This window comes from Xenopus tropicalis, chromosome 7 (assembly GCF_000004195.4).
Source record: "Xenopus tropicalis strain Nigerian chromosome 7, UCB_Xtro_10.0, whole genome shotgun sequence".
In the NCBI taxonomy this organism is placed as follows: Eukaryota; Metazoa; Chordata; class Amphibia; order Anura; family Pipidae; genus Xenopus; species Xenopus tropicalis.
Genome location: NC_030683.2, coordinates 7,100,622 through 7,124,845, shown reverse-complemented (window position 1 = coordinate 7,124,845; position 24,224 = coordinate 7,100,622). Strand labels below are relative to the sequence as shown.

General features: G+C 43.4%; 1 protein-coding gene and 1 pseudogene across 3 annotated transcripts in view; both read left to right on the top strand.

Annotated features, from left to right (window-relative positions):
* Positions 1 to 1,526, top strand: part of LOC100494685 — a 36,494-nt pseudogene extending 34,968 nt beyond the window's left edge.
* A 5,195-nt stretch (positions 1,527 to 6,721) lies between these two features.
* LOC101734901 (alpha-2-macroglobulin-like protein 1) overlaps positions 6,722 to 24,224 on the top strand; it is a 30,128-nt gene continuing 12,625 nt past the window's right edge. For all 3 annotated transcript variants that reach the window (XR_004223492.1, XM_031905390.1, XM_031905389.1), the window contains exons 1-17: positions 6,722 to 6,809; positions 7,813 to 7,994; positions 10,154 to 10,316; positions 11,043 to 11,095; positions 13,947 to 13,967; positions 14,751 to 14,904; positions 14,978 to 15,062; positions 15,631 to 15,745; positions 16,749 to 16,863; positions 17,190 to 17,299; positions 17,522 to 17,683; positions 17,995 to 18,186; positions 19,318 to 19,384; positions 19,917 to 20,062; positions 21,786 to 21,935; positions 22,674 to 22,820; positions 23,504 to 23,618. Coding sequence is in view for 2 of the 3 variants with exons in the window: in XM_031905390.1 (XP_031761250.1) it covers positions 7,818 to 7,994; positions 10,154 to 10,316; positions 11,043 to 11,095; positions 13,947 to 13,967; positions 14,751 to 14,904; positions 14,978 to 15,062; positions 15,631 to 15,745; positions 16,749 to 16,863; positions 17,190 to 17,299; positions 17,522 to 17,683; positions 17,995 to 18,186; positions 19,318 to 19,384; positions 19,917 to 20,062; positions 21,786 to 21,935; positions 22,674 to 22,820; positions 23,504 to 23,618 (1,972 nt within the window). In the remaining variant the exon portion in view is untranslated. The remainder of the gene's footprint in view (positions 6,810 to 7,812; positions 7,995 to 10,153; positions 10,317 to 11,042; positions 11,096 to 13,946; positions 13,968 to 14,750; positions 14,905 to 14,977; positions 15,063 to 15,630; positions 15,746 to 16,748; positions 16,864 to 17,189; positions 17,300 to 17,521; positions 17,684 to 17,994; positions 18,187 to 19,317; positions 19,385 to 19,916; positions 20,063 to 21,785; positions 21,936 to 22,673; positions 22,821 to 23,503; positions 23,619 to 24,224) is intronic.

The following is a 24,224-nucleotide window of genomic DNA, read 5'->3' as shown; positions in this document are numbered from 1 at the left end:
TTGACCACGTCCTGTAAATAAAGTGTATATATTCATGAAATTTGCTCTTACATCCGGTGAATTAAATCATACTCATCAATTAACTGAACCACATGAATTAAATTAATTGAGAATGGATGATTACCAAAACGAATTTAATGGTCTCAATTGAGTATGTGTGTGTGTGTGTTTTTAATCAACATCATTGATCAATGAATTGAGATCTCACCTGATCATTTTATCATACTGAATTAGTTCTATTAATTTACAATTAAAAGTTAAGTATTAAGATGAAGCACAAAATAGGTTTTTCTTTTTTTGGTAATTATTGATTAAAGAGGGTGGGAGACACCTTGTGCAATATCTGTCAGCTATTCTACTGGGTGTTGGACTCTTGTTCTGGTATAGTATTTCAGTGCTGTAAGATAAGCACAACACTAAGCATTAAAGGCAACACTGCCCAACTGTGCCATTCTAACGTTACATATTCAACCCCTCGTCCATCTTTTGGCTCAATCATTCAGACTACAGGGGGCATTTATTTATATTTGTATTTTGTGTGATTTTGAGCTAAATCTCAATTTTTTGGTGTTAAAAAAACATGATTTTTTTTGTGATTGCTGAAGTTTCAAAACCAGTAAAAAAACCACTTATACAAACGTGTCCATCTAAAGCTGTTGAAGTCATGTAGAAGTTAATGGACAGCTGCCCTGTTTCCAATTGGAAGATTGTCTTTGCTTCGTGGTATTAGAAGTTTCAGATTTTCAGAAGCTCCATTTGTTACAAAATGTGTGGTTTTCTGTTCTCGTTTGTGGTTCTAGAGAAAGTGAGTTTAATCATAATTTTAAAACCAACTAAAACCACAAAAAATAGCTGATAAATGGGCCTCCTCATGAGCTGATTGGCTACTCAGGTATTTAGCAAATTAGTCAGTTAGTTGATTTTGTTCCCTATCCAACTTCTATAACTATTGCCCTATTTTTGTAGGGAATTAGGCAATTTCTGGTCTGAGTAGGGTTTTCTTGTAACCTTCCATAGAAGATCAGCTTTGTGTTGGCGTGTGTCTCCTTATCTACCCAAAAGTAATCCAACTATTTCTTAATTCATCCTCCCAATAATATACATGTATTATGTAAAAATTCAGACTTTTTAAAGACCCGATTGTGAAATTAAAAGACACTTTTCAAAGTCTAATCTCAAAGTTTTGAGATTCGTTTATTATAATTTTGACTTCTTGATATCATAATTTCAAAAACATTTTGGCCCAGCTCCAGGGATCTTTTGATCTTTATCAATGGTTTTTACTCTTCTGTATCTTCTCCTCCAACCAGGGGAACTCTATGAAGGTTAGTAGAGTAACCTATAGCTGTATGGGCAGTATCTGTCTCACTCACCCAGGCTCTGTTTCTCCCCAGATGGAGACAAAGGCAACGCAAAATGAGATCCCAGCAGGCACCATTAGCAGATTCATTAAGTTGAACAAAAACATCAAACAGATGTTACCATGTATTTGCACATAATAAAATTAAATATATTTTGTCACTTTCCATATGTGTCTCTTTTATTTTCTTGAGAGTGGCCATTTATGTAGAACTACAAAATCAATTCAATAAGAAATTTCTCCAGTGCGGAATATTCCGACAATATCAGAGCTGATGAGAATGCCCTGGGCTGGGTACCTTGGGTACTGGGAAAGAGAGGCTGAAATATAACATGAAGCAAAATGTCTATAACTGATGTGACTAATGGGCGCATCTCCTGGTGCCCCTGTACCAGTTTAGTTGCAGTCTCTCTCCAGCTCATTAATATCCTTCTTAAGGACTGGAGCCCAAAACTGCCCCCCATACTCAGAGTGAGGCCTTACAAGGGACCTATAAAGGGGCAAAATTATGTTCTCATCCCTTGAGTCAATGCCCTTTTTATACAAGACAGCACTTTATTTGCTTTAGTAGCCACAGAATGACACTGCCTGGAATTAGACAACTTGTTATCCACAAAAACCCCCAGATCCTTCTCCATTAAGGATCCCCCCAACACACTACCATTTAATGTATAACTTGCATTTATATTATTTCTACCAAAGTGCATAATCTTGCAATTTTGACCCTCATTTTCCATTTTTCTGCCTAGTTTTCCAGTTGTATCAAATCGCTCTGCAAAGCGGCACATCCTGCATGGAACTTATAGTTTTGCACAATTTAGTGTCATCAGCAAAAATAGGCAAAAATAACAGTACTGTCTATGCCCCCCTCCAGGTCATTAATAAACAAGTTAAACAGCAAAGGCCCAAGGACTGACCCCTGCGGTACCCACTAACCACACTTGTCCAATTAGAAAATGTTCCATTTACCCCACTCTGTGTAATCTATCCTTTAGCCAGTTCTCTATCCAATTACAAATATTATGTTCTAGGCCAATATTCCTCAACATTATCATTAACCTTCTGTGAGGTACTGTATCAAATGCTTTAGCAAAGTCCAAGTAGATGACATCAACTGCCATTCCAGCATCGAGGTTCCTACTCACCTCCTCATAAAAGGCAACTAAATTAGTCTGGCAAGATCTGTTACGCATAAAACCATGCTGGCACAAACTAATAGTATTGTGAACTTGTCAGGATCAGCCAGGATTCGAACACCACTTGGGGTGTTCCTGGCGGCATGCATTTGCCTCTGTAGCCACTGGAGGCATTTTGGGCTGGCTGATTCTCCTCTTGTCTGTCTGCTACTTTCTGTCTGCTCCCTTTCCTCCCGCCACCTCATTAACTTCATGTGTTTCCCATCTCCTAATCTTCACCCTTTATAAGCCTTTCCCTGACCATTGCCCCTTGCTTGGTCATTAATTGTTTCTCGTGACCCTGCCTCCGTGTTCCCTGTTCCTGTGTCTATTCTTGTTCTCGCTGGTTCCAAGCTCCAGTTCCGTGTCCTGATCCTGCCTTCTGCCTTGTTCCTGTGCCCTTCCTAGTTCTGCCTTGATTTCCTGGTTTTGACCTTGGCCTGTCCTTGACTTCGCTTGACTGTTGCTTGCCCTGACCTTTTGCCTGTTTTGGATTCTGCCTCTGCTTGCCGTGGTATATACAGTATGCAGTGTGTACATCCATTGTGTGCACTGTTACGTCACTAGTATTAAAGTTCTTCATTATCATCATGGCCTCTGACACCAGTTCTGTGATCTATGGTTACACTCCGGGTTACCCAGTCTTCAGGCTCCCACCTTCCTGGTACTCCATGGCGTCTCCTCAGGGAGATCGTGACAGAACTGCAATGTATTCAAGTACCCTATCCCTTCCAAAAGCTTTCCTACTACTGATGTCAGACTAACAGGCCTATAGTTTTCAAAATTAAGTGAAGAGGTTTGGCAATCACAGCGCTCAGCTCATTTAATACCCTGGGATGAATCCCATCCGGTCCTGGACCTTTGTTTCCCTTTACATGTTCAAGTCTCTTTTGAATTCCCTCCCAATGGACCCAATGCGTTTGTAGCTAAATAACTAGAACTGGGTCTATTAGATATTACTAGAACTTAGTCTATTGTACTGTACATTTCTTTATGTTGGTCCCTTCCTTGCTGTGTCTCCTTGCTAGGGATGCACTGAATCCAGGATCCAGAAACCATCACGGTTGGGGGAGAAGGGCTAAAGGGAACCAAAGAGCCATTTACAACACAAGACATGCAGTTTTGTTCCATACACTACAGACTCATAGCCAACTCCATAGAGATACTCACAGCTTTGCCCCCAGTGCCCCAGAGAGCTGCAGCAGGAGGAGCCCCACATGGAGGGCCCTTAGCAGCATTGTGTCTGTAGCTCCGTGCTGTCTGTCCTTCTGGGCCCCCAAACGGCACCGTTCTACTTAAACACCCAGCCCACCCACGTTCCAACACAACTCACTGTCACACACAGGGTGAGCAATGACTGCAGAATGGGAAGCGAGTGTTGGACTGGCCGGGTCAAGGTAATGTGTGGGGAATGGGGGGGGGGGGAGCCTGTTATTTATACTATAGAGAAGGGACCTAACATAAAGGTCAATGACGGGCATCAACCACTTGTCACCAACTATTTATCACTATGTGGGACAAGTTTATTTAAAAAAACAGACAATTGGACCAATAAAATGTTCTTAAGCATGAAATAAAAAAAAAGTTTATGCTAAATGATAAAACTATCCAGATAAGGCCTATTGAACTCATAATATAAACAAATTTCCATCCTTTTTGATTCCCTATTTCAATAAAGTCCCACCATATCAGTAAATCAAACCCAAGTTTGGACAATAAAAGAAAGAGCCCCAGAGGCCGGTGGGCCGCCCAGGAGTAATGGAGGAATCAGCAGGAAATCACTACCAATTTCCTATTTTTCACATAAGTATGTGCAGCAGGACAAACTGGCAATCTGGGCGCTAGTGGCAGATGGGATTTAATGTGGATAAATGTAAGGTCATGCACCTGGGATGTAAAATATGCCCCACTTATACCCTTAATGGGACTGCACTTGGCAGCTCAATAAGGCAGAAGGACCTTGGAGTCCTTGTAGATAATAAACTTGGCTGTAGCAAGCAATGCCAGGCAGCAGCTGTAGGGCAAACAGGGTATTGAGCTGTAGATTCACAGGAGGGGGGTTATTCTTCCCCTTTACAGAGCGCTGGTAAGGCCCCATCTAGAATATGCCGGGCAGTTTTTGCCTCCAGTGCTCAAACAGTGCTTCCCCAACATGTCTGTTCCCCATTGCAATAGGGGCACGTGGGGGAGGGCATAAAGTTCAAGGGGAAAAGTCTTACCCAAAAACATAAAAGTTTACAAATTTGGATTGGGATCATCACCGTGATTCCCAGGAAAGGTCCTGGCAATAAAACAGTAAGAAGCCAATGAGAGCAGCTGGAGGCCAAAACAACGGAAACCAATAACAGTTGCTGCCACACACGGGTTGTACTTGGATTAACTAAGAAGTTACTGTCACAACAAGCCTTGGGCCATGAACAAACTTCATCTGCATTGTGAGACACACTGTTGGGACACATGTAAGTGAGCTAGGGTGATGAAGGCTTTCCACCTTGTTAATTAATGCACACCCTTTGCATGCTCGTGTTGCTCACCATGTGGTCCATGAGTAAAAAAAGGTTGGGGATCCCTAACCTAAAGGATCTATTCATGCGTTCTTGATGCCAAATTATTGTATCGTTGTCCATTTTTGTTACCCAAGTAGCCTGAGAGCCACAGGGGACTGTATAAAGCCATAGTATTTGGACAATATCCATGGCCCTATGCACTGGTCTGATTGAACCCTATACAGACATCACAATGTGCTTCTGACAGCGCTGGAGTGTGGCAAATTATATGGCAGATTCATTATTAGGAATTATGAATGAATACAACCAAGAGTGCTCATGTGTATGTGTAGCTCAGTGCAGGCTTCTGTTCATGTACACGGCCTTTACACTCAGGTTCTCCAACTGACACTCTGGGAGTAGCTGGGAGTTGTCATGTACCAGAAGCCGGATCCTCTAGTCTATGGCGTCCCATAGCAACAAATTCCAATTTTTAAAAATGATCCCTTTTCTCTGTAATAATAAAACAGTACCTGTACTTGATCCCAACTAAAGATATAATTACCCTTATTGGGGCAGAAAGCCCCTATTGGGTTTATTTCATGGTTAAATGATTCCCTTTTCTCTGTAATAATAAAACAGTACCTGTACTTGATCCCAACTAAGATATAATTACCCCTTATTGGGGGCAGAACAGCCCTATTGGGTTTATTTAATGGTTAAATGATTCCCTTTTCTTCTGTAATAATAAAACAGTACCTGTACTTGATCCAACTAAGATATAATTACCCTTATTGGGGCAGAACAGCCCTATTGGGTTTATTTAATGGTTAAATGATTCCCTTTTCTCTGTAATAATAAAACAGTACCTGTACTTGATCCCAAACTAAGATATAATTACCCCTTATTGGGGGCAGAACAGCCCTATTGGGTTATTTAATGGTTAAAATGATTCCCTTTTCTCTGTAATAATAACAACAGTACCTGTACTTGATCCCAACTAAGATATAATTACCCCTTATTGGGGCAGAACAGCCCTATTGGGTTTATTTAATGGTTAAATGATTCCTTTCTCTGTAATAATAAAACAGTACCTGTACTTTACATTCCTCATATGTAATAAAAGATGTTATTTTTGGATCATTTTTACTTGCTACTTTTATTTTCTTACTCCAATCGCATTAAAGTCAATGGATGTTTTTTGTGGCGACTGTTTTGTCTTGTCGACTTTTTATTTTGGCAATTTTTTGCAGGGAATTCTCGCTGCAGTTTTGCAAAGAAATCCGCCGCTGGGAAATGCCTGGTGGGAAAATGATTCCCTATTTACTTTCCCTAGAGGGAGGGGAGGCTTTGCCAGATGGAGGAAGGCACTATTCCCTATTCCCTCACTTTATCTACAGATTATATGAACTGATTATTGTGTAACGTCCTTATCTTGTGCCTATTCTCCTAGTTAGTACCAGCTTATTGTGGCTGCACAGATACCTTTAGTACACAAGGAGGGCAATAACACAGCTCTGTTTATTTTGGCCTCTCCCCCCCCCACGGCCCCACTCATTACCTTGACCCGGCCAGTCCAACACTCGCTTCCCATTCTGCAGTCATTGCTCACCCTGTGTGTGACAGTGGAGTTGTGTTGGAACGTGGGTGGGCTGGGTGTTTAAGTAGAACGGTGCGTTTGGGGGCCCAGAGGACAGACAGCACGGAGCTACAGACACAATGCTGCTAAGGGCCCTCCATGTGGGGCTTCCTCCTGCTGCAGCTCTCTGGGGCACTGGGGGCAAAGCTGTGAGTATCTCTATGGAGTTGGCTATGAGTCTGTAGTGTATGGAACAAAACTGCATGTCTTGTGTTGTAAATGGCTCTTTGGTTCCCAATGTGATATACAATGTATTGCACCTTTCTGCACTGTTAGTCTGTATCTGGGTACTGTATGTATATGTAATGATGCTTTGTGTGCACTGTACCTGAGGGAGAAGGGGCTCATGGGAAACCCATCAGTTAATAGAGCTTCTCCGGCAGAATCCTGCATTGTAATCTGTTTTTCCCATGGGGCTAGCCATATTTTTCATTTCCCAGGGTGCCACAGCCATGTGACCTGTGCTCTGATAAACTTCACTCACACTTTACTGCTGTGCTGCAAGTTGGAGTGATATCCCCCCCCCCCCCTCACCCCCAGCAGCCGATCAGCAGAACAATGGGAAGGGAGCAAGATAGCAGCTCCCAGTAGGTATCAGAATAGCACTCAATAGTAAGAAATCCAAGTCCGGCTTGGGACTCCTCCAGGTACATGGGAGTAGGAGAAACAACAGGTTAGCTGAAAACAGTTCTAATGTGTAGTGCTGGCTCCTTCTGAAAGCTCAGACTCAGGCACACTTTACTGCTGTGCTGCAAGTTGGAGTGATATACCCCACCCCCCACCCCCCGCAGCCGATCAGCAGAACAATGGGAAGGGAGCAAGATAGCAGCTCCCAGTAGGTATCAGAATAGCACTCAATAGTAAGAAATCCAAGTCCAGCTTGGGACTCCTCCAGTTACATGGGAGTAGGAGAAACAATAGGTTAGCTGAAAGCAGTTCTAATGTTGTAGCGCTGGCTGAAAGCTCAGACTCAGGCACAAGGCACTGAGATGGCGCCTACACACAATATTACAGCTACAAATACATTTGTTGGTACAAGAATAAAAGGTTAAATGGCAGAGGGAATTATTTGCTGTTGTAACAGTGTCATTTAGAAATACAAAGTGCCCCATAAATCCTGACAGAATCCCTATAACTTCTGACCCTCCACAGGCAATATGCTGTCATCTTCCCCTCAGAGATGGTCTCCCCCATTCGGAACAAGCCTGTGTGCACCTGGAGGGGCAGATGGAGGCAGCAGGATACAGATCACCCTGGAGATGGGCAAACGTAACACAACGGTGCTGGAGAAGGCATCAGAGCAGAAATCCTACTTCAGCTGTGTTACATTTGAGGTACTCTGCATGGAATGGCAGCCCATATACTGCAAAGCAAAGTCCATGACACCAGCTTTAGTTAGCCTTTACACTTCCCCAGTCCTTGGTGCATGTGTTGCTGTGCCAGAACGAGGTACAGATGCAGCCAAGCCCCTTTACCATATCGGCATGTTATGTCTTTTCCAGTTAACACAGGGGAGGAACAAAATTCACAACCAGGTGGCGCAGGGTCTATGGCGTTATCTATTCTGTTTTACAGGCAAGTCTTTGCACTCTAGCACCATCTAATGGCAGGATTTAACACTCAAAAAATGGTGTCTGGACATGGTGAGACAGAATGTGAAAACTTGCCGGCTGCATCTGTGTGTCCTACCTGTCGGGGCTAAATGATCTGTGATTTATGATTAAAGCCATCATTGGGGGCTCCCTGTAACAGCGCTACAGCGTCGGCCCATTATAGGCTTCTTGCAATCAGTCTTTTGCTCATCCTGAACATTTGCTTTGTACAGAAGATTTTGGTATATTTTTCACTTGATAAAGAGCCAGAAGTTGTGCAAATGTCTGTTTGTCCATCTCTTACTACGTGGGTGAGGATCAGGGAGCACTCAGGGGTAAATATTTTTGAAGTGTGTTCTTTGGAAGAGGCATTTAGTGAATCAGTTATGAACCCTCACTACAGGAAAGTAAATACCAGTTCACTAAACTGTGTCAGAGAATCTTTATATGTGGAAATGCTTTGGTAATAGGGGCTCTTTTTGGTTTATTTTAGAGGCAAATATTTGTGTTTTGCTATTTTTTATGTTGTGACCTAAGCACCACCTTTTTTGGGGGGCTTTCCAGGCTCTATGTGTATTTTAAAACTAGAGTAGTGCCCCTGGTCTTTATTTTTTGGTTTAGTAAATCTTAAGGTAACTTTATACGGGTATGGGACCTATTATCCAGAATTCTCAGGCTTTTGAAAAGGTTTCTTTTGTAATTTGGATCTCTAATATCTTGTCTACTAAAAATGTAAACAAAAATTAAACCCAATAGGGCTGTTCTGCCCCCAATAAGGGGTAATTATATCTTAGTTTGGGATCAAGTACAGGTACTGTTTTATTATTACAGAGAAAAGGGAATCATTTAACCATTAAATAAACCCAATAGGGCTGTTCTGCCCCAATAAGGGGTAATTATATCTTAGTTGGGATCAAGTACAGGTACTGTTTTATTATTACAGAGAAAAGGGAATCATTTAACCATTAAATAAACCCAATAGGATTGTTCTGCCCCCAATAAGGGGTAATTATATCTTAGTTGGGATCAAGTACAGGTATTGTTTTATTATTACAGAGAAAAGGGAATCATTTAACCATGAAATAAACCCAATAGGGCTGTTTTGCCCCCAATAAGGGGTAATTATATCTTAGTTGGGATCAAGTTCAGGTACTGTTTTATTATTACAGAGAAAAGGGAATCATTTAACCATGAAATAAACCCAATAGGATTGTTCTGCCCCCAATAAGGGGTAATTATATCTTAGTTGGGATCAAGTACAGGTACTGTTTTATTATTACAGAGAAAAGGGAATCATTTAACCATGAAATAAACCCAATAGGGCTGTTCTGCCCCAATAAGGGGTAATTATATCTTAGTTGGGATCAAGTACAGGTACTGTTTATTATTACAGAGAAAAGGGAATCATTTAACCATGAAATAAACCCAATAGGGCTGTTCTGCCCCCAATAAGGGGTAATTATATCTTAGTTGGGATCAAGTTCAGGTACTGTTTTATTATTACAGAGAAAAGGGAATCATTTAACCATGAAATAAACCCAATAGGGCTGTTCTGCCCCCAATAAGGGGTAATTATATCTTAGTTGGGATCAAGTACAGGTACTGTACTGTGTCTCTTCATGACCATTAATGCTGAGGGTAAAATCTTGAATTTATGCCAATGCCAATCTTGTCTGTGGTTGGCATTGATAATCCCCTCCATAAATATGTGGTTCAGGGTCCAGTCTTTCCCCTTTGTTACGTATTTTTGGCCAAATGCATCCAAATTGTGCAACTTTCCCTTTGCACTTGCTTCCTAAATGCGCCTGATACTTTTAACCTCTCGTTATCTTTCTAGAAGATGAGATTTAGTATAGAAAGTTTAATAATAACAGCAATTTAATCCCATTTGTCTAATTCAGGTGCCGCCTCCCTCTGATGGGAATGAAGAAGTGGCCACCATGCAGGTTTCCATTGAGAGTGGAGGGGAGACAATAAGCAACAGCAGTAAAGTTCTGGTGAAGAGAGCAAGAACCAGTCTTTTTGTTCAGACGGACAAAGCTGTATACAAACCAGGCCAGACAGGTAACCTACCATGGGGGGAGATTCCTACAGACTATTGTTGGGCTTACTGGGATACATAGCCATGAGTAACTAAATATTGTCTTTGTATTTATCTGAATCTCTCTCACCCTTGTCCACCAATCACACACTCAATATGGTGCCCACTTCATGTATCCAGGCACGGTTACCGGTAAATTTGGCTTCACTACAATTCCTTTGCTTCATAAGATTCCAACAGGACATAACAGCCTTCTTACTGGATATGAAATCCATGGACATTCTAGCCAAGAGTCACAACAGGTCACTTTCATTCTAAATGTCACAAAATATTATCTCTGAAAAGGCTTTCTGGGCTCAGAGTTGGCCCAATATCTTACCCATCCTATTGGCACGGTGCAATATGGCGGGTCTCTATATAACTTCATACTCGCTATGATCTGCATTTTGTGAGCAGAGTGAGCTAAAGGGTAACTATCATGGAATACAACAGGTTATAGGTAGTTGGAAATGATAAAACACACATTTTCTAACTCCATCTTTGTCTGTTGTAACTGCAACCACTGCACAAGCAAACGTGAGCCAGCGGCAATGCGGCCATTTTGTTGTCGTTTGATGGAACCAAGTTCAATTCAACAAATGTGAAGCTTGGATGGAAATTCATCTTTAGGAGGAAACTGATCCCAAACACAAGACAAAATGACATAAAAGAAATGCGGCCGGGAATTTATTTTGACATTTTCTTTGCAGTGAGATTCCGAGTGGTTTCCCTTAAAGAAAACCTCCAACCAGGAAAAAGTCAGGTAAGAAGAGGATTAATAGTGACCTAAAGATCCGGTAACAACTGCACTCACAGACAGTGCGAGGAATAGTGAGCGACAGTGCAGGCATGCTGGGAATAAACACAGTTATAGTGGGAGGGGCAGGCAGTGCAGGTAATAGTGGGAGGGGCAGGCAGTGCAGGTTATAGTGGGAGGGGCAGGCAGTGCAGGTTATAGTGGGAGGGGCAGGCAGTGCAGGTTATAGTGGGAGGGGCAGGCAGTGCAGGTAATAGTGGGAGGGGCAGGCAGTGCAGGTTATAGTGGGAGGGGCAGGCAGTGCAGGTAATAGTGGGAGTGGCAGGCAGTGCAGGTTATAGTGGGAGGGGCAGGCAGTGCAGGTTATAGTGGGAGGGGCAGGCAGTGCAGGTTATAGTGGGAGGGGCAGGCAGTGCAGGTAATAGTGGGAGGGGCAGGCAGTGCAGGTAATAGTGGGAGTGACAGGCAGTGCAGGTTTTAGTGGGAGGGGCAGGCAGTGCAGGTAATAGTGGGAGTGGCAGGCAGTGCAGGTTATAGTGGGAGGGGCAGGCAGTGCAGGTTATAGTGGGAGGGGCAGGCAGTGCAGGTTTTAGTGGGAGGGGCAGGCAGTGCAGGTAATAGTGGGAGGGGCAGGCAGTGCAGGTTATAGTGGGAGGGGCAGGCAGTGCAGGTTATAGTGGGAGGGGCAGGCAGTGCAAGTAATAGTGGGAGGGGCAGGCAGTGCAGGTTATAGTGGGAGGGGCAGGCAGTGCAGGTTTTAGTGGGAGGGGCAGGCAGTGCACATAGTAGTGGGAGGGGCAGGCAGTGCAGGTAATAGTGGGAGGGGCAGGCAGTGCAGGTAACATAGTAACATAGTAACATAGTAAGTTGGGTTGAAAAAAGACATACGTCCATCAAGTTCAACCATAATGCCTATACCTAACCTGCCTAACTACAAGTTGATCCAGAGGAAGGCAAAAAACCCCATCTGAAACCTCTCTAATTTGCCTCAGAGGGGAAAAAATTCCTTCCTGACTCCAAGATGGCAATCGGACCAGTCCCTGTATCAACTTGTACTAAGAGCTATCTCCCATAACCCTGTATTCCCTCACTTGCTAAGAATCCATCCAGCCCCTTCTTAAAGCTATATAATGTATCAGCCAGTACGACTGATTCGGGGAGGGAATTCCACAACTTCACAGCTCTCACTGTAAAAAATCCTTTCCGAATATTTAAATGGAACCTCCCTTCTTCTAAACGGAGTGGGTGCCCTCGTGTCCGTTGGAAGGACCTACTGGTAAATAAAACATTAGAGAGGTTATTATATGATCCCCTTATATATTTATACATAGTTATCATGTCACCTCTTAAGCGCCTCTTCTCCAGTGTAAACAGACCCAACTTGGCCAGTCTTTCTTCATAACCGAGACTTTCCATACCCTTTACCAGCTTAGTTGCCCTTCTCTGGACCCTCTCTAGCTCAATAATGTCCCGTTTGAGCACTGGAGACCAAAACTGAACAGCATATTCTAGATGGGGCCTTACCAGTGCTCTGTAAAGGGGAAGAATAACCCCCTCCTCCCGGGAATCTATACCCCTTTTAATACAGCTCAGAACCTTGTTTGCCCTACAGCTGCTGCCTGGCATTGCTTGCTACAGCCAAGTTTATTATCTACAAGGACTCCAAGATCCTTCTCCATTATGGATTTGCCTAGTGCAGTCCCATTAAGGGTATACGGGGCTTGCATATTTTTACATCCCAGGTGCATGACCTTACATTTATCCACATTAAATCCCATCTGCCACTTAGCTGCCCAGATTGCCAGTTGGTCAAGATCCTGCTGCAGGGATGTCACATCCTGGATAGAATTGACTGGTCTGCAGAGTTTTGTGTCATCTGCAAACACTGATACATTACTCATAATACCCTCCCCTAAGTCATTTATGAACAAATTAAACAAAAGTGGCCCCAGTACAGAACCCTGAGGGACCCCACTGAGAACCTTATTCCAAGTAGAGAATGTACCATTAACAACCCCCTCTGTACCCGATCCTGTAGCCAGTTTTCTATCCATGTGCAAACGGCTTCACTAAGACCAATAGACCTTAGCTTAGAAAGCAGTCGTTTGTGGGGAACGGTATCAAATGCTTTGGCAAAATCCAAATAGATTATATCTACTGCATCCCCACTGTCCAGCTTCTTACTTACCTCATCATAAAAAGCAATTAAATTGGTCTGACATGACCTGTCCTTCATAAAGCCATGCTGATTACTGCTCATAATGCCATTCTCCACTACATAATTTTGAATGTGATCCCTTAACAAGCCTTCAAATAACTTGCCCACCACGGATGTCAAACTTACAGGCCTATAATTGCCAGGCTGAGATCTTACTCCCTTTTTAAATAATAAGGTAATAGTGGGAGAGGCAGGCAGTGCGGGTAATAGTGGGAGGGGCAGGCAGTGCAGGTAATAGTGGGAGGGGCAGGCAGTGCAGGTAATAGTGGGAGGGGCAGGCAGTGCAGGTAATAGTGGGAGGGGCAGGCAGTGCAGGTAATAGTGGGAGGGGCAGGCAGTGCAGGTAATAGTGGGAGTGGCAGGCAGTGCAGGTAATAGTGGGAGGGGCAGGCAGTACAGGTAATAGTGGGAGTGGCAGGCAGTGCAGGTAATAGTGGGAGGGGCAGGCAGTACAGGTAATAGTGGGAGTGGCAGGCAGTGCAGGTAATAGTGGGAGGGGCAGGCAGTACAGGTAATAGTGGGAGGGGCAGGCAGTACAGGTAATAGTGGGAGGGGCAGGCAGTGCAGGTCACAAAAACGCTGGAAATATTAGTTATTGAAGAATAATTGTAATATGCTCTTTTTTTCTCTTTCTTGCAGTTGCCAGCCATCACATTACAGGTATGCACAATACAATATATACTGGGCTAGTGGCACATAGGGCTGTATATCTGGCTGCAGATCCAGATCCTTACAAGGACAGACACGTTGTCAGTTTGTGAGCACACAAGGAGAGGATTTGGGTGTGAAGATTCATATTTGTACATTCCCTTGCTGTAGTCCATTCCATGTATGAGTGCACTTGTAAGAAGGATGGAAGCGGATCAGCTTTTCCCTGCCTGCATTTTGGGGCATGTTTTGTATGGATGATAGCTACATTCATGTACAAGAACCCCCACAATACATCCAAGTGGCGCCCATATTGATGCTGCACCAACCCACACACAATTTGCCCCTAGCTCTCTTGGAGCAAAAATACTAGAAACTTGAAAACACTGGATTGTAGGAAGAAACGCAAAAAATTGCAGTGGTTTTTGAACTCTGCACCTTCTCACTCCTAGTAATCAAGGCCAACAATGGTAAATGCCAGAGAAATTAAAATTTACCTAAGGAAAAGGTCAGGAGAAATGACTGATTTTAATATATGAATAATTTAAATTAAAATAATTTATTATAATCAATAAATATGACCCTAGTTGAGGTTCTCAGGTAAACACGTGCCCCACTCATGGTGCTGGAGATGATCATCTCTTGTCCGAGTTCCATGTTTGCAGTGAGACCAGACGTTGGGGCCAGTTAGTAGACGTACGTTACAGTAGACACTGCCCTTACATGAATGAGGTGCTACATGAAAGTGGCTTCTACAAAGACTAGAGATGAATGATGATTTGCTGTTCCCTCAAGGACCCAGGGAAGAACCGTATTGGCCAGTGGCTGAACGTGAGTCTCCAGCAAGGAATCGCTGAGCTCTCACTGCCCCTCTCTTCCGAGCCCTCATTAGGAGAATATTCCATTCGTGTAAAGGACACTGTCCATGGCTTCAGTGTGGAAGAATACGGTAAGGACCAGCCCAACCTTATCTCACATACAATTTTACTTTATTCTCACGGTTATACCATTTATTTCCACAGTTCTGCCCAGATTTGAGGTCACTCTCCAACTCCCAAGAGTTATTGCATTTAACTCTGACCAATTCCCTGTTAAGATCTGTGCCAGGTGAGATCTGGGGAAATTCTTGGATTGCCCAATACACTCACAGCTGGGAAATTCAACATAGTTTGCTTCCTTTGCAGAAACCGCCCTAAACTGTATTCAAGCTTACTAACAATATACTGTATATACAGTAATAAAGTGTCCGCCTAAGTGTCAGCCATGGATATAATGCAAAGAAGAATGAGAACTATTGTCTTCACAGTCACTCACTCTTTTTCCACTGGTACCTGGGACACCATGTATCCTAATTTTCATCAGAATTAGCCTATAGGACATTCCCAGCATCCCCTACTAACCTCTACTAGAGAAAGTCCAGTTTTAAATGAAACCAGACCTGATTTAATAACTGGAATATTTATGGGCAGCGCCACAAGTAGCCCCACCCAATTCAAGCTCTTGCCATATTTAAAGTTAATGACTTCTAGTAAGATAGGGGCAGTGCCAAGGTATGAGTAATATCTGGATGCAAAATTCACAAGGAGTCTGTTTCCTAGATATTGAGATATTTATGCATTCTTTTAAAAGGATAGTTGGACTTTATTGTGAAAGGGATTTGTGTTTCTTCCTGCAGGTACACTTATGGGAAACCAGTGCAGGGAACCTATAAGGTCAAGGTGTGCGGGAAGTTTTACAGATACTCATGGTGGGAACGGCAACAAGATCCATGTGCTGATTTCAGTGGGAAGGTGAGGAAACATGCAGCGGATGTTATTATATTATATATATTATTATATTATTATATTATATGGAAAGAATATTTTCTAGTCAGGGGGTCAGGGGATGTTGGAGACACTTATGACCAGTAAGTTCTGGTGTTAGGGCAGAAAGTGAAGCCAGTTTGATGGACCCTAGCGTTGTCTTCATGGGAGTTTGAAAATAACAAGCACTTGTAATAATTATTGGCACACCCAGAGAGGTTCCCATGTTATGGCCTAGTCATGTTGCATGTGGGGTATGTGACCAAGAAACATATTTCTGTTGGGGCCATCAGGACCTATTCTTACGCCCCTAACCGTAGTTTTCTCATAGTTGGAGGAAGGTTGCTCTTATCAAGTTAGGGGCCTAATGTTCCTGCCAAGGGCAGTGCTCCTCTTATTTAACTCAGTACCCTGAAGTATTTGGGATCTGAGATCTTTGCCATGACATTGGCCACACTGACCCTCTGGCTAGTGATGAGCAAATCTGTCCTGTTTTGCTTTGCCGAAAAAATTCGGAAAAAACGGCGAAAAAGGCGCACATCAAAAAATAATTGTTATCCGCGACAATTCTTTTGATGCACAACGATTATTTTAACGCCCACGACAATTCTTTTGACGCGGGCAACAATTTTTGGACACGCGCCAAATTTTTCTATGGCAAATTTTCTCATCCATTTTGCAAAACAATCCGCCAATGGCAAGACACAGAAATTTGCGGCGAATCCATGCCTGGCGAAACATTTCGCCCATCACTACTTCTGGCCCTTCCTGCACCATTGAAACCATCACCCCAATATACTTTACTCCCCCTTAAATACAGACACAAACCTACTGGGGTTGAAAATGCTCAATATTACCCTTAGGAAAATATATTTATGGTCCCTGTGGGAAAAACTTGAAAAGGTCACATTGTTGGCAGTTTTAGCAGACCAGCCTGTATATGGCTTACAGGGAAATACAACTTGTCCTTAATCCAGTTTCTCTCCCTCAGCTGAATCAGTCCGGCTGCTCCATGTTGGATGTGAAGCCTTCTAACCTCAGTCTTCAGTTGAGAAGTTATGTGAAGAGCGTGGAGGGGACGGGCTCAGTTACAGAAGACGGGACAGGTGAGAGCCACACTGGGCCCATGGAACTCACAAGCAGAACAAGTTTCATTTTTCAAATTCTTAATTAAACATCTATCTTGATTTTATGGTATTTTTACCAGTGATGAGCGAATCTGTCCCATTTCACTTCGCAGGAAAATTCTCGAAATGCAAATTTTGTCACGTTAAACGTGTGACACTTAGCAGGGCCAATAAGAGAGAAGTGGGGGCTATTTTACACAGGTTAAACTGGGAGAGACAATCTGATTAAATATCCTGCCCCAAATGCTCTGAAGAACTAACACAAAGCAAGTTTAACCTGGAGAGTTTAACTCTCTCTCTCACAGGAATTGAGTTTTCTGCATCTGGTGAATCCAAAATCTCAACCCAACTCATCAGTGTGACCTTCCTGGATGCTGACGATGCTTATAAGCCTGGGATTCCCTACAGCGGGACCGTAAGACTCTCGTTTTTATATTCAGCATAAATCATTTCAGGGCAGGAATGTGACGTATCAGGGTTTATTGGGTGTGCCTGGTGTGGATTGGGGGAATCACATAGAACACCCCAATATTTATCCTCACATGTTAGAAGCTCTGTTATATGGGCTCTGAGAAGCAAACATTTTGTGGGTAAGTTCTATATAGAAGACTTAACTTTACACCTTGCCGCCCTACAGGTGAGGGTGGTAGATGTAGATGACACCCCCATCCCAAACCAGCCAGTGTATCTCACCAGCAGAGACGGAAAGGTGAACCAGAACTTGAAGACAGATCAGAAAGGACTCGCTCCCTTCAAGCTGGAGAACACAGCAGAGTGGAAGGCAGAGATGTACCTGCAGGTATGTACGGCGCAGTGCAACGGTAATGTCGGTTTGTTCATGAGAAGGAAGGAACTTGCAAAAAAATAAGTTTTATTTTGTGGTAGAATGAAAACCAATCAATACCCTGTACCCTGGTGGTTTTGGACTGGGGAGGAAGCTTTAAAAAACATGGGGAGAAAATGAAGCTTCAGCCTAGACAATATGCCCAGATCTCCCTCTTGCTGCTTGTGCCAGTGCCCCTAACAAGTAGCGCAACTAGAAAGCAAGAATGATTATCCAAGGAAACCCTTATGTTTGTCTAGTTGTGTTTTATTTTGTTCCCTCCACAGGCCAAGACACCTACAGACAGTTCAGCACATCTTAGACTCAAACGCTTCTATTCCCGCAGCAAGAGTTTCCTAAAGCTCCACGCCCAGAAGGGGGAGCTGCCATGTCAGGGGCAACAAGAGGTCCGGGTGGAATATCTTATCAAGGGCACTGAGCTGGGAGAGGGGGCAAAGCACATGGAGTTACACTACCTGGTAATGAGCACGGCTATGGTGTTGCCACTAACGCATTATTTTAAACAAGTGAGGATTAAATAAGGTGCATGGGATACAGATGGAGCAAACTTTATTCATGTATTCCTGCACAGAATCTATTCATTTAATTATATTTTTAATGGGACATTTCTGAGTGTTTTGAATGTTTGGCATTTTTGTGGATGCAAAATGGGACCTATATTTATGCCTTACCCCTTGCCCTCTCCACTATTGTAATATATGACTTGGGTTGTGTTTGATACTGAAATTCCTCCATTAATAGGCTGACACATCAGGGCCACCATATTTGTTACCACTGATTTTCCAATAGGATTATAGGAAAGGTATCAGAGATGGTCTCTCAGAGGTATAATATATTGCTGTTGGTTGGTCGCCTCATTATGTTCTCCTTATGGCTGTCTGTGCCAAATAATACTACTGAGCTGTGTCTCTGTGTATATCCATGATGAGAACTGAGTTTATTTGCAAGAAAATCTGTAGTAACCGTTGTAACTTTGGTTTGGTTGGTTTAAATACATTGTCATAGGTGATTTCCATGTTTTATGCCAGAGATCCCCAACCAGTGACTTGGGGACAACATGTTGCTCACCACCCCCTTGGATGTTGCTGCCATTTTTACATTTCTGGCCTGGATGCAAGTTTTGGAAGCCCAGAGACACAGTTTTGCTCCAAGAAAAGCCTTCTGCAGGCCAGCAGTCACATGTGGCTACTAAATAGCCAATCACAGCCCTTATTTGGCATCCCAAAATATTTTTTTTCATATTTGTGTGGCTCCCCAACACTTATTACATCTGAATGTGGCTCACAAGTAAAAAAGGTTGGGGATCCCTGTTTTATGCAGCAGTCTGGAGTTGCCTGGTTTTCAGGACATATAAGAGTTGACTGAAGAAGTTCTATCTGGGAAGAGGGAATTTTTTTTATTAACTGGATACATTAAAGTCTGGAATGGGGGTTTTTTCTTTCTTTCTTTTTATTAATGATGAAAGGTTTGCTGTAATCTCTTCCTATTAATGGTCCATACGGTGTCTGTATGTGTCACATTTGCCCTTTATTCCCACTACAGTCATTTCTGAGATGCTCAGAAGAACATTTATAAAATCTATTTTTCAGGCAGTTTCTAAAGGTGCAATAAAGGATTCTGGCTCTTTTGAAATCCCAGTAACTAATGGCAGTAAAGGTGAGAGTGTATTTTTGTTTATCTTACCAAATAAAACTCTCCAACACCACTAAACGGCCGCAATGTGTTGGGAAATTCTGTGTTTTCCTTTTTCCATTCCCACTTTGCAAACCCTGCCCATTCCCTGTACCCTGCCCATTCCCTGTACCCTGCCCATTCCCTGTACCCTGCCCATTCCCTGTACCCTGCCCATTCCCTGTACCCTGCCCATTCCCTGTACCCTGCCCATTCCCTGTACCCTGCCCATTCCCTGTACCCTGCCCATTCCCTGTACCCTGCCCATTCCCCGTACCCTGCCCATTCCCCGTACCCTGCCCATTCCCCGTACCCTGCCCATTCCCCGTACCCTGCCCATTCCCCGTACCCTGCCCATTCCCCGTACCCTGCCCATTCCCCGTACCCTGCCCATTCCCCGTACCCTGCCCATTCCCTGTACCCTGCCTGTTATATCCATATAGAGCTGATGGGCCGCACTTGGCTCTGAGTCCAACAGTTACTGAAGCTGTCTCTTCTCTCTCTTCCCATTCTCCAGCCCTGAGGGGTGAGGTCTCCATCAAGCTCCATCTCAGCGCCGACGTCTCTCCGACTCTTCGAGTTCTTACCTACATTTTACTCCCTGGGGGGGAGATGGCGGCAGATTCAGCAACGATCAAGCTACAAAGGTGTTTTAGGAATAAGGTGGGTTAAAATAAGAAATATTAATATTTGATTAAAGACAATTTAATGTATATACTCACTTATTGCACAGTGCTATGGAATATGTGGGCATTTTATAAATACATGTTGAAAATAATGAGAATAACAATATAATAATATTAATAGAAGACAAGAAATCCTGTGTTTCTTTTGATAGAGGACTTTCTGTGAGTGCTTATGGCTGTATTTACATAGACCTTTCTGATAAAGCTTACTGACTTTTAACCTTCCCTTCTCCTTTACAAAGTAAAATTATGACTTTTTATCTCATAATTATGGTTTTAAAAAGTCAGAATTTTGAGTTTTTACAGCAGATTTTGTAAAAAAAAACAAAAACAAATCTGACTCTGCCAACTTTTTGAAGTCATATTTATGAGACTAAAGTATATTTATTTGAGATTGCATATTTGCTCTCTATGATACATCTGACAACTCATCACAAAAGTCAATAATGATAATATTTTGGATGAAGATTTATTTTCTGCCCTAAATATTTTTGGAACTATAGTCCAAGAAAAGTTATAATTATGAAATGCAGAATTAAGAATTTTAAAAGATGTATTTCATGAGAATTTTTCTTTTCTTGCTGGCCTCAGTGCTCTATTGGAAAATACATGAAGAGGGTATGTTGTGGTGTTGATAGCCTTTCCAACTTGCCTGGACAAAGGCTTGCTATACAGTAACAAAAAAAAAAGTTACTAATACAATACCTGGGAAACATCACTAGCAATTAGCAGCAAAAGGACCCATAAGTGCCATTGATTTCAGAAAAGTTGAAAAAAAGTGGGGCACTGGGTAAATGACCTGGGGAACCTACTCAAGGTTGGTAAGCCTAGCAAGCCTCAGATAAAGATACCTGATTTATGGAGCTGGGGTACAGTAAATACAGTGTTATAAAGGGCCCAGGAGAGAGCCGCGAGGCTCCCCCACAGAATGGGACTGTAGAGCTGAAGGTTCCCCTACTGTAGGTAACAGTGAAAGGTAGAAAGAAGAGCACATAGTGTCCAACCAAATGAAGAAGATACAAGAGGAAAGGCTGATCCATGGGGTTAGAAGCTGCTCAGATCTTTATTACTGTGAATAAGGAGAAGTCGGGTTGAACTTGGCAGGGAGACATGTAGAAGAGATATGGGTGAGTTCATGATGTTTAACGTAATAATCTGGTTTGGAACAGTTCCCTAAGCCCCGCCCCCTGTTCCCTAAGCCCCGCCCCCTGTTCCCCTGCTGATCCGGCTGACTTCTTTGAGTCCTCAGTCTGTCTTCAGCCTGCATCCCCCCAATCCCACAATTCCCTGCACACTTCATGTCAATAAGGAAAGGAATGCCGCAATGCATTATGGGTTATGTAGTTCCTACATGCTGAATGTAAGCTGTGGGGAATTTGTTAAAATTTGTGACATCAGGATTTCAAATGATGCAGAAAGAGAAGAACAGATTTGCAGCTGGATTTCAGCATATAAATGGGATTTACCCTACTTTTTAAAGGAACAGATTACAGGGATAGGGATATTAGGGGTTTCTGTGTTGGGTGGGGCTCTTTAACAAATTTTGGTTCAGAAGTCAGAGGCTCTAGGGTTGTTACGTTTGCTGTAGGAAGTAGGAGGTGGACAGGTGACAGGACAGGGGTAATAGTTTTTGAATGGAAAAGGAAGTGTTAAAAATATCTGGTTCAGCTTAAATGTGAATGATTTGTCCCCCTGCCCAGGTATCAGTTGACTTCTCCCCAGATGAAGTTCTCCCAGGAGCTGATGTTTCCCTACAAGTCCAGGCAGCCGCCGGGTCCCTGTGTGGCCTGAGAGTGGTGGATAAGAGTGTGGTGTTAATGAAACCTGACAAAGAACTGACGGCCGATAAGGTAAAATGGATTCTTATCTTCACCGCCCATAACCTGAGGGTCAGTACGGCAATGGGATAGGGGTGAGCACTTACACACACACAAATACACATGATTTGCCTAATGTAGCTTTCCCAGGGGTGCTGCACAGAGGGAGCAATTTACTTACAGCCTGGCTAAGGTGAATGTTATGTACAGGGCTCTGTGTCACCTTGAATAAAAGGGAGTGCAAGTCTTTTAATGCACGTCATCAATAAGCACCAAATGTGCATCCATTTTGGTGCAAACACACTTGTGGCTGAGTTCATGAATTCCCCTTTATCTCTCCCAGTAGTTCCAGTTTAGCCGGGACGTTCCCAAACAGGGGCCAAGCTCGCTGGAAATTGGACAGAGCCTGTGCGGATATGGGGGGTGCCCGGACTTTCAAAAAAGAAGTTGGATCAGTGCCCATTCCCTGGCCCCATGTTTTATAAGGGATTTAGTATCTGTATAAGTGCTTAGGTTTTCAAGGTAAAATCATTGACCAGACCTAAACATTTAGGAACTCCAGATGGGTTTAACCTTGACCAGTTTTGGTGGGTTGGCAATTGCAAGTAAATTATATACAATTATATAAAAAGTCTCTCTATATAATTATGGAATATTGGGAGGATGCCGGACACTGCTGAGTAGAACATCACACGGACTTAGCAGGCGCAGTAAATACTCTAGAACGGAGAACAATCGCTTGTAACCTTCCTCTTCCTCTGTATTTTCTAGATCCGTGGTCTCTTCCCTGAATCCAGAGACAATGACCATCGCCTTCAGGATGCTGATGATCTATGTGGGGGTCACAGCAGATTTTCCAGACCCTATAGACGATCATGGCATAACAGAGGGGAAGTTGATGTCTACAGTCTCTTTAAGGTACAGGGCTCAACCCGGGACACCGGGATAAAAGCAGTGGGCCCTCCTGACCCAGACCCAATCCCTTCCAACAACTTAGGCCCTCCATCCTAACCCCCTAAGAATGCGACACGGCATGTGTGTGGGGGGTGGAGGTTGGATGAGACATGCTGCATGTTTAGGAGTCTGTGACTGAGGGGGCAGCCCTGGTGGGCTCCAGACACCCCAATCCGACACTGGTGTAAACTCACCCTTATCTCCACAGTCAGTTGCATGTAAAACCAGTTCCATTACAGGTAAATAAGTACGCTCCTCACATCTCCGTATAGTTGCGCTTGGCGCCGGTCACTCCTTCCTCCATTGTGATCCAAATTGGGCTCCGCTACGCCTATTCAGATGCTGACGCCAATAGATACAACACACTTGCGCCTAAAGAACCAGGCACAGACACCCTGCGCACAGCTAATACCAGAACTGACGTTGTTGAACCCCAAACGTGACGCCAGGCAGGCTCTGACAATATCCAATACAACTGCGCCCAATGTGCAACAAAACCCCTTGAGCAATTGCTCCAATTCACTGCCTGCCTTGCGCCCAAAATGATGCATGCATTCTGGGAAAAACACTGCATTGTGGGGAAAAAATGGCCCCCTTATATAATTTATTACTATCAGCTGCTTATTGTCTGTTCCTCTTAATTTTAGGATCTGCGGCTGAAAATAATCACCAGCGCTGAGATTAGGAAGCCTGCGGATTGTGCACGATTTCATTCTATGCATTACAGTTTTTTTGCGGGACATCATGAAGACATCGAGCGTAGTAAGGCCATTATACACATTCTTATGTAACAAGAGTTCAAAGCTACAGGGACACATGGCATGTAACTATAACGTTGTACCCTTGTGGGTTCCATTTACAGACAGGTATTTTTATTCTGTTACATGAGACATCAGTTAATAGAGCTTCTCCAGCAGAATCCTGCATTGTAATCTGTTTTTCTCATGGGGCTAGCCATATTCTTCATTTCCCAGGGTGCCACAGCCATGTGACCTGTGCTCTGATAAACTTCACTCACACTTTACTGCTGCGCTGCAAGTTGGAGTGATATCCCCCCCCCTCACCCCCAGCAGCCGATCAGCAGAACAATGGGAAGGGAGCAAGATAGCAGCTCCCAGTAGGTATCAGAATAGCACTCAATAGTAAGAAATCCAAGTCCGGCTTGGGACTCCTCCAGTTACATGGGAGTAGGAGAAACAATAGGTTAGCTGAAAGCAGTTCTAATGGGTAGCGCTGACTGAAAGCTCAGACTCAGGCACAAGGCACTGAGATGGCGCCTACACACCAATATTACAGCTACAAATGCACAGAATTATTTGCACAGTGAATATTTGCCCTGCCCGTTTTTATATTTATATAGCTTTATAT